Here is a 10,674-nt window from a genome sequence, read left to right on the forward strand (position 1 = left end):
CCTGATGGCGTAATGATAAAAACCACGTGAGTAAAATGATTTATACAATTTAAAACATTTGATAACGCAAGACTTTTTAAGCCGGCTATATTAGTTTCATTCGACAACACATTTCAATACAATTTCATACACATAATATGTAATACAATAGAGTACATTTCCGTTTCAACGCCTAAATATTTTAAATTCATTCTTAAAAACATAATAACACTTTTGGTTTTTACATAAAGCTATAACAACAGTTAACGTTAATAACTCTCGGGATATTTACGAATACATTTTATACAATTTATTCTAATACTTACAAACATAATTATTACATAATCCGTAACACATTAAATACAGGCTGTTATAAAAGAAAATATTAACATTCATAGCATCTTTATCACATACTCCTACCTAATTACACTTAAAGCTAAATTATGTACTTCCGACATAATACATGACAAAAAAATATATTTTCTCTGCGTAAAATTATGTACACGTGCTACAGGGCCTCGGCCATTTTCGGTTAAGCACTGATTTTTGGTTTTAAGGACAATTGACTGCGTTGCATCACACAAATCTAGACAATAACTTACCACAATATTTACATAATTGTTCATAGCAATGGCACACGATAAAACCGTCAAAAAATTAGGATAGCAAGCTTGTATTAAGTTGAACTAACGATTGTGTGGACCTTAATGTTTATTTATGTAGTTTATGTAGCGCATCATGAAAAATAATAATAGCATACAATTTTTCAATAATGTGGTGTATAATGCATTTCTTAATCGAGGCTAAGATACGAATCTAAGTAATCAAGATGAATTGATGAATATCCTAGAAAAATTATTAAATAAACATAAATAACACATCTCACCCACTCAAAAAAATTGTATTAAAAATGAACTTGAACAAATTATTGTTCAATTTCAAATACTATATCAAGTTTAAGGTTAAAACTTAAATCAGAATACGACAAAATTTACATAACATATACAAAAAAGGAATAAAAAATATAAAGCCACTAATTGAATAAAACATTCTGGTCATGTGACACTAAGGTTTTCGATACGTGATTTATGTCTATAATAAAATGAATTTTATTTCACTCCGCCAGCGGCCTAGTTTTATACCAAATCGGTATCATAAAAGTGTACTTTGTATTTCATTTATTTTTACCTTGAAAATATTTAAATTTGAAATGGTCTATATTTAGGGCCGTTATTATTGTAAGTATCAGAGCATGTATGAGCAGAATGGTAAGACTATTATTCATCATTAATAATTTATAATTGTTTTAAACATTCCAAGAGTTTTTATTGAAATTACTAACTGTTTTATTATTTGGCGTAATTAAGAAACGTTATTATATAAACGGAATAAAGCACCCTGTTGATACTATTTGAGTCATGTTAGACTACAAGCCCGCATAGGACAAAAATATGGGTCAAATGAACCACCAGGGGACATATCTAGAACGATAGCAGAGCAAAAAGTAATAAGATTCATCACTATGCCGTCACTTGTAAGCTGTCCAACTGAGTGCAGATGAGAATTGAAAAGTACAGGTAGACTCGGTAAATTTTGGTCATATATTTTTGTACGGCATTCTTAACCATCGATAGATCCATTAAAAATAATAAGAAACCGCTCAGTGCCGTACAAAAATGGTGGTCCACCAAGTCGGAATTTTTATTTAATTTCCGAGAGTTACCGGGGGTAAATTTGGTCATTTGACCATGTACGGCATCTGTGTCATACTATTGCTATACTGCTTTTAATCCATTATTCCGCAACGCCGTACAAAAATCTTGGGGACAAGGGGAAAAAATCGAGAGTTGTAATCCCCTCTCTTTCCCCACTCCAGGGGGTCATTTGACACAACACGAAATAAATTTATTTTTAAAGTATTTTATGCATAGATAATATTTTTTCATGTGCCGTACATTTTCGTTGGTTCAAAGGGGAAAAATCTGAAAAAGAAGAAAATCCATATAACGAAATGTTTGCTTTATATTTTTATAATAAAATATAAATATACATTAATATTAGGAAGCTCGAGGTGGTTAATTATCACCTTGGAAAGTAGGAGTCAGGTGGAATGGACTCCGTTAAATTGATGAACTAATAAAAAAGCTATGAACGAAAAGATGTGAATTATATGCAATCAGTCCATGAATACAGGTAAAGTCACAATCAAATGCTAGTAATATATACATATTCAAAATGTACAAGTAAAGCGCTTTCAAATGATACCAAACACTGCATATTTATATCTTAACTTTATTTTTTTACTCTGTATGTTTTGTCCGCTAGAGGGCGCCACATTAGATTTTGTGAAACCCCATATAGCCTTTAGCTAGCTGGTCGCTGGTTATCCAGTGAACAATTCAGACGCTTCTAATGATATGTCATTTGTCGAATTCTGATAAGTAGTTTAGAAGTTACGAGGGAATAGATGAACATACATGCATGACCTGTAAACAACCATAACCCTCCTTTTGCTTTGCCGTAGTAGGGTAAAAATATGTTAATGTCGTACTGTATCAAATGGCCATAAAGCACCCTTAAAATTGTAGCTTTCGTCGCTTTCATCAGCTTAAAAGATGTGGTCTGCACAAAAATGTACGGCATCGTTTTTTCCTAATTTATCTATGTTAATACTATTTAAAACAACGGATAAAGTGTAGAAAACTATTATATTTCATTAATCTACGATGTTTAAACTTTAACAAAATTTCTGGTTTTGCATTTCTCTATAACTTTTTTTAGAACGGTTTCTTTTGAACGGCAATACTATACAACAATTGAATTTTACAATATCATGTTAAAAAAAAAGTTCCCGTACAGGGTCAAATGACCTTACAGCTCTTTATATCAAGAATTCGATGAAATTAAGATGATTATTGGTATACATTTAAAAGAACAATTATTTTTTGACGGCATTGCTTTTAATAGTACTTTTGAGTGCTAGATAATGTTTTGGAACCGAAGCCGTACTTAGTCAAATGACCCCTTGGAGTGGGGAAAGAGAGGGCATTGCAACTCTCGATTTTTTCCCCTTGTCCCCATGATTTTTGTACGGCGTTGCGGAATAATGGATTAAAAGCAGTATAGCAATAGTATGACACAGATGCCGTACATGGTCAAATGACCAAATTTACCCCCGGTAACTCTCGGAAATTAAATAAAAATTCCGACTTGGTGGACCACCATTTTTGTACGGCACTGAGCGGTTTCTTATTATTTTTAATGGATCTATCGATGGTTAAGAATGCCGTACAAAAATATATGACCAAAATTTACCGAGTCTACCTGTACTTTTCAATTCTCATCTGCACTCAGTTGCACAGCTTACAAGTGACGGCATAGTGATGAATCTTATTATTTTTTGCTCTGCTATCGTTCTAGATATGTCCCCTGGTGGTTCATTTGACCCATATTTTTGTCCTATGCGGGCTTGTAGTCTATGTCTCTTAAATTTGAAGCTCACACTAGTAGAAAATAGAAGCATGGATTAAAACAGTTTTGTTTTTATGAAGTCGAAACCGTTTACATATTATGATGAGTTTTATTAAGTAAATTATTATGAAAGCTAAGCAATCTGCTAAAGAGCGTTAAATTTGCTATAGATATAATATTATAAATGTATCATAATATATAACATAAATAAAAGCAAATGCGTCGAAAATAAGCTTTTTGTACATAGGCTTCATTTCCGAAGATTTCATTCGTATTTTAATCCGTTTTATTTCATCCAAAAACCATTACAAAATGAATCTTTTATTTTATGAATGTGCAATATTTTACGTGTACTTATTTACAAATTTCTATCACCTGCACACTGAATTCTAAGACCACAAGAACTGAATAGTCGTTGAGACTTTCTCTAAGTACTAGTTATAAGTACTAACATTATTGCTTATTTTAAGTTTGGTTAAGTTTATTTTAGCGTGTGATTTTTTTAATATGTTTTACAACACTATCTAGTGTGCGATTATTTCTTAGTTTAGGATTTTTGTCTATGGCACACTGAAAAGCTTATTTAAGTATTTGTTACTAGCAACACTACAGTCAGAAGGCAAATAAACCATAAACAATTTACTAATATCTCATTGTAATTTGAGCATCTCTATTTTATTATTACATATATAAATATAAGTATCGTAAATTATTTAAATAACACATAATAGAATAGAACTTTAAACAAATTATAAAATTCAAAGAATTTTATTCAATTTAATGATAAAATTAAATATTTATATGTCCATTATTGATTTTTAAAATTTTTGGTTTTCCACAAAAAAATATAATTGGTTTAAAAGTGGTTATATGAGTATGTACAATACATGTATGTACAATGTACAAATTTCAACCTCTTCTTATATGGTAAAATATTTTTATGTGAGTAATAATAAATATTCTTATATATTTTTTATTGTAATTCATTTAAATTTATTTGAACAATGGTTATGATAAGAGTAAGTTTGAAGTTATTTATAGTAATTGGTATTAATTATAGCGTTTCTAGAAAAAACGATATAATAAATATTTTACTAATAAACTTTTACCAACTGGTGCATTATTATAGATTGTCAACTTCATCAAATTATTAGCTTTATTATATATTATCTGTAACTATCAAAGAAGCTTAAAAAATGTCAATACCTATCTACATACAAAATACACAATTATTAGTAAAATTTACCTTCATATACGCTCATTATCCATCAATTCCCTGGATTCATATTATTATACAGTTGAATTTAAAAATGTAGTCAAGAAAAGTTTCTTTATATTGACTGATCTTATATTTTAATAGTGCTGAATTTCATTGTTAACATTGAATTTCATTAAATACCTTGGCCGTTGTTATAAAAATTTGACATTGAGTTTAATTATTTGTTTCGTTTATTTTTGAATTATGATTTAAGAATGAAAGATACAAAATTGTAAAAAAAGTATATAAGTAAGCGGCCTTGATATCACTGTTAAGATTGGGGGTAATTTAAATCTCATATTATACTTATTTCGATAGAATTTTTATCGTACGTTTACATTTTATATGACGTTTTATTTTGTAAATCGATACCTAAATTAAGTTTTTTAACGAGTATATTTAAAAAAAACAACAACTTGGCTTACTTGAAAAATGCCAGGCAAATTGCTACCTATATACCAAGTTTTGGTGAACCGAATTTTTACTTAAATCGATCATAAGAGGAATTATGCAGCCGTAAATTCTTTTGCGTATTACACTGTTGTTCCTTTTCTACACTGCACTCGCCACCTAATTTTTAAAGTGAAACTTTTATTACATCGTCACAAACTTTTTGGTCTGTGTAGCGCATGTCGCGTGTATCGCGGCTGCCGAGTATACCTACTCGGCAGCCGACCGTCACGCGACATGCGCTACACAAAGCAGTGTTCGGAACCGTTCGAACAGTTTCACTTTTACCGAGGTTTCATAAAACCACACAACATTTTTTTCCTTCCCCTTCATTGACAATATTAAACCTTATTTATTCTTAGAATATATTTTATTTGAACTCGTTTTCAATTTCTACGCAAATACTTTCTTCTTAAAGGAATTTGATTATAGGAGTATATTCCACAAAATATACTCCTACAGTCAACTTCCTTTTCTCTCACATTGACGTCCTATTAACAACTAGACTCACAATCACAATTGAAGCAAAACTCTGCCGCGTCTCTTAGGCAGAGTTTTCTAATGAGCGATACAATCGACATTGAACATTTTTGACACGAAATAAGGTATCAATTGCAATGAATGTTTTATACAACACCACTCTGACATTTTGACGACCTTTTAATAGACGATTGTGAGTCTAGTAATTGTTTATTAATGTCCGGCCGTAACATTTTACTGCCTACAACCTCTACAAAACTTTTCCCCACTCCTTATAGTGTAAATAATACTCTCCTATTTTTCAAAATAGATTTTTTTTCCCAACTTTTTTATTTGAAGTGAAACTTCTTTATCGAGGTTGGAAAAAAATTTAGTGTAACATTTTTTCGTTACGCGTGACATTTTTCCGTTACGCGCCATTTTGTTCTTATCCCTACCACGTGTTATTCGACATATTTCTGTAAAGTAATATAGTAAATTATTTTTTGAAAAATAAGGTCATAAAGAAGTTTCACTTCTTACGTGTGTACACTAGTACATGCACACTTTTTTTTAATTCCTTACAATACACTCCGTGGTAAGGCCAGAGCTTTGTTTCGGCGTGTGATATTGGAAAGCTCAAGATAGCCCTCCCATTGCGATCAACTTCCCTTAATTATGCGACTGATCACAGCTTGATCTATACGTTATATTAACTACACACTTTAAAACCACTATTCACACTCCCCCCTGTGAAAATATAGTGTGTCGTAACACTATATTTTCCCCTACAAAACACTTTCCCTAGTTAACCCCGTTTGTTCCGGTGAGGGCGGGTCAGAGGGTGAGGGTGCAGTGCGAGTGATAGCGGGTGGAGCTCGAGCCAACCCTCCCATAGTGATGGGAGTGTCGTCTGGATCCTCATCCTCTTCTAGATCTTCGTCGATCGGTGTGAGCACGTCTAGCGGTTGTGGTGCTTCTTCTGGTTTGCTGTAAATACACAAATATACATAAGTATAACGTTTATAAATAGTATGACATACTCAAAATTAACGCTTAACTGTCTATACTCTTATACAACAATGTCAAACTTATTTGTTACTTATACTAAAGATTAAACAGTTAACAAACTTCGCAAAATTTTTAATTCACTTTTTAACGATTAGATAAGTGCATTATATATATTATAATTTTTTCATTGTTTATGATACTTAATAGTTAATACATTAATTGTATACTTTTAAACTTACTTTACGCATGCTGTGTTTACCTATAAGTGTTTTTTTATATTGATCATATAAAATTGTATTTTAACTTTGATGTTTTATCTGTGATGTAAAGAAACGTTGGTAAACCAAATAAATAAATAAATGTTGTATGATAAAGTATCACTAAACTCACCGGCGGAACATAGGAGCAGCGAATGACGTCAGAGTAGACGCCAAAAAGAACGCAGCCGCCATAAAGAAGGAAGCATCATAATTCTTAGTAGCGTCATACACTGCGCCCGCAAGTGGGGAGCCCACTATGGCGGCCGCACCACGGAACAGGATGAGTAAACCAAACGCGTTGGTTAATTTGTCTAGACCGAGTAAATCGACTAGGATAATCGAGGTTAGAGATATGTAGCCCGCTGTAAAATTTAATTATGTTGTTAATTCTTCTGTTATTCACAAATACGTAAAAAAAATTGGCCGAAGCGAAACTCTGCCTACGCGTGTTTTAGGCAGTTTTTTAAAGAGTGATAGAATTGGAGCGTTGTGGCCTGAACAATCCATTGTGACAAATTAATGTATGAATTCTAATAAAGATTTTATTTATTTTTATTTATTTGAACATTACTGCTTCGAAATAAGCTCTTAATTTCAAATAATTTCAATTTAAAGTCGCTCAGTAATTGCGTCGAAAAATTCCTTACATGCCGGATTTTTCGAACGAGATATAACTATCTTTATATGCATACATTATTCGACCAAATGTTTAAAAGACCATGAATGTCTTCAATTTTAAAGCACTTAATAGTTTTACTTATAAAAATATTACTTACAGATAGCGAGTCCAAAAGCTATAGCGACCACTACATAGGCCGCATATGTTGTGCAGAACGGAATCACAGCTACTGATATCTAAAATAAGAAAAAATACTTAAAACATTAAACTTTTGTTACAAATTATTTTTTTAGTTAAAAAGCGATAGTGAAACTAATCTTTATTTGCTTGAATTTGATTTTCAGAAATCTTGATGCAAAAATAATTCAGACTTCATTTATAAATTAAAATTCGTAACCAAGGTACTGATAAAAGCTATATTGGTACACCAGAAGGAATACATAAGAGCAGAAAATATAAATTAGGGAAAAGAAAATATTTCAAAAATTTAAAGTCTAAGTTTAAAAAGATACTGACCGTAGCAATAACAAGGCATATATTATTGAGCAAAAGCGAGTCCATCCAGGGGAAGTCGGCGACCCAACCGCACATGATACGCCCAAATGTATTCGTTATACCGATAATCGATAGTAAGAACGATGCTTTTGATTCTTCCACTTTCTGAAAATTAATAAAGTGTTTGATATAGCGTATGTTGTTATATAAGTAGGAATAAAAAAAATGTTTAAGTGTTGAAATAGATAAAAGAGGTTTAAAGGTGTCTTTGGAATCCACTATATAGTTTTAAATCGAAATGTAATTTTGATTTAACACACACACATGTGTTACATGTTAACTACCCACATATATTGCTCATACTTACTACTAACTTACTTATTACCTATCTAGGTGGCTATCTAATAAAGCAATAGACACTTATCCGAACCATTGAGATATACATATGGAGACGACACCGCCTACATCACTTATGTTCCGCTCAACATAAGCCATATGGCGTAACTGCACGCTCATTTTTTATTTGTTTTAAAGTGAAACGCATCAAATATGCCTTCGTGTGTGTTACGATATTGCACAAATAATACGGAAAAGTGACTAACATAACTTTTCATCGGTAAGTACCTAACTAGATAATAATTTTTAAAACTTAGAGCAAAAAATGGCGCACAGATTTTGTTCGTGGTGTCTCCTCCATACGTAGTAATATTATCTCAATGATCCGAACCCCAATTTTCCTATTTTTATATTCCATCCTTTCTTTTTTGTTTTTAAATTTATTATGAATTTCAATTCAACTTACATTCATAACAGCAGCGTCCACGATATACACGAAGGGTACATATAACCCGGCCATTCCGAACACGTTCGACACTCCGATAAGCATGAAGGCCGGATCTCGTAACAGGCTCACGTCAAGCATTGAAGATAATGCGGACTTGAATGATGCGGGTAGGCTTAGACAAGGGCAGAGGTCGTATTCTGGAAAAAAATGAATTATTGAACATTATCGGTCTTACTAAGAAAAAGTTACCCATTCGCTATTCAATGGATTAGTTATTGCAATAACCTGTCTTGTTTTTATGATTGACGTTTCATGTGAGCAAGAGCAGGACACAGCTATGGTAGAAAATGGTTGAAATTTATCCATTGTTTTACTTTTTATTAGTAAGGCCGTTAATGATTGCATTGTCCAATTTAAGTCTGTTATTGGTGTAGTTATTTGACTGTTTTATAGTTTAGTACACATTTTAGCACATTTTCTTCTTGAGGTCGATTATTGTACGTAATAATTGGAAACAAGTTAATATAGATGGGTTTTAACTGTAATGTAGCATGTAACATCTATAATACATTCACAAATGGTAAAGATTTATTTTAATTTGAATGCATGTAGTTCTAATACTTAGGTTAATAAATACCAGAGGGGTTAATTATGAAAAATAATTGTTTAAATTTGAAATTCAAGTTAAATAAAAAAATAAATCTTAATTTTGCCAAAAAAGTTAAAAAAATTAAAGTTAAATAAAACTTATTTAAATAAATTAATACTTACGTTCTTGTCTTTCCAAATCGCCAGTTTGTCTACTCTGTGGCAGGCTCAATACGGAATTCCTGTATCCTTGTAAAGATTTCTGGCTCTGATACTGAGGTAGGTTCAACACAGAACCAGAGTAGAAAATATCTTTCCTGGACATAGGTCGGACCATTCTAGAAGGTTCTTTCGGCGCGGCAACTGATAGCTTCGAGTTGTATACTCCGCTTTCTGTGTCCTGGAATATAGATTTATCGTTAATATTTAATTAAATATTGTTTATTTATACCATTAAATAAGTATTCTGCAACAAAATGATTTCTAATATTTATTAAGAGGAGGCTCCCTAACATAATTTCTGGCACTGAGAGACCGGACGGTACTAGACGCTAACATTGCCGTAATAAAGTTGAATATCGCGTGCGCTCTTTGATCGCGTTCGAGCTCGAAAAGTAAGTCTCGATTCTTATTTCGTTTATAACTAAAGTAATAATTGATCTAGAGAAAAAATATCTTGGGATTCTATAGTAAACTCTATTTTCTTACTGTTAACATTTATTTTAGACATAACGTCCAAGTAAATCTTTAAAAAAATGTATTAATCCTCAAAAAAGGCATAATTTTTTAATAAAAAATGAATCGAGCGAAAATGTTACAATTACGTAACTGTCTTGTACATCGAAAGAAAAAGACCCAATAAATCATATACTAAAGTTCCATTTTGATTGTATGTGTGATTGTTTCAGAATATTAATGCAAATTCACATAAAATTTAGGGAGCCTCCCCTTAAAGGTTTTAGTGTCATTTAATTCGAGTCAACAACCTTATTCACTTGTGAGATATTACACACACTTAAGCACCTACATTTGTATTTAATAACATATTTGATTAATTAATTCAAGTTTTTCACAATAAATTCAATAAATAAATTCAGTCAAATGTTGTAAAAAGCTTTAAGGTCAAAGTTCTTTCTACTTACTTCATTCCTTAGATGACTGCCAATAGAAGTTTTGGACGTAGCTTTGATAGCAGCTAAGGACGGTTTAAATCTGTAAAAATATTTTATACTTTTTTCAGAAAAAAATATTAATAGGTATAAAAATATTTTATAACGCATCAATTATTTTCGAAATAAAT

At 31.5% G+C, this 10,674-nt stretch overlaps 1 protein-coding gene across 3 annotated transcripts in view; it reads right to left on the minus strand.

Moving 5' to 3' along the window:
- Window positions 1-4,038: 4,038 nt before the first annotated feature.
- LOC149482733 (monocarboxylate transporter 14) overlaps window positions 4,039-10,674 on the minus strand; it is a 45,786-nt gene continuing 39,150 nt past the window's right edge. For all 3 annotated transcript variants that reach the window (XM_089703265.1, XM_089703264.1, XM_089703263.1), the window contains exons 8-15: window positions 10,517-10,586; window positions 9,558-9,774; window positions 8,805-8,983; window positions 8,024-8,167; window positions 7,665-7,743; window positions 7,019-7,250; window positions 5,466-6,607; window positions 4,039-5,278 (exon numbers count right to left, since the gene is read on the minus strand). In XM_089703265.1, the coding sequence (XP_089559391.1) occupies window positions 6,406-6,607; window positions 7,019-7,250; window positions 7,665-7,743; window positions 8,024-8,167; window positions 8,805-8,983; window positions 9,558-9,774; window positions 10,517-10,586 (1,123 nt within the window). In that variant the 3' untranslated portion in view covers window positions 4,039-5,278; window positions 5,466-6,405. The remainder of the gene's footprint in view (window positions 5,279-5,465; window positions 6,608-7,018; window positions 7,251-7,664; window positions 7,744-8,023; window positions 8,168-8,804; window positions 8,984-9,557; window positions 9,775-10,516; window positions 10,587-10,674) is intronic.

This window comes from Colias philodice, chromosome 14 (genome assembly GCF_061535455.1).
Source record: "Colias philodice isolate Cphi_HAF_F1 chromosome 14, ilColPhil1 Martin Lab GWU primary, whole genome shotgun sequence".
Classification (NCBI taxonomy): domain Eukaryota; kingdom Metazoa; phylum Arthropoda; class Insecta; order Lepidoptera; family Pieridae; genus Colias; species Colias philodice.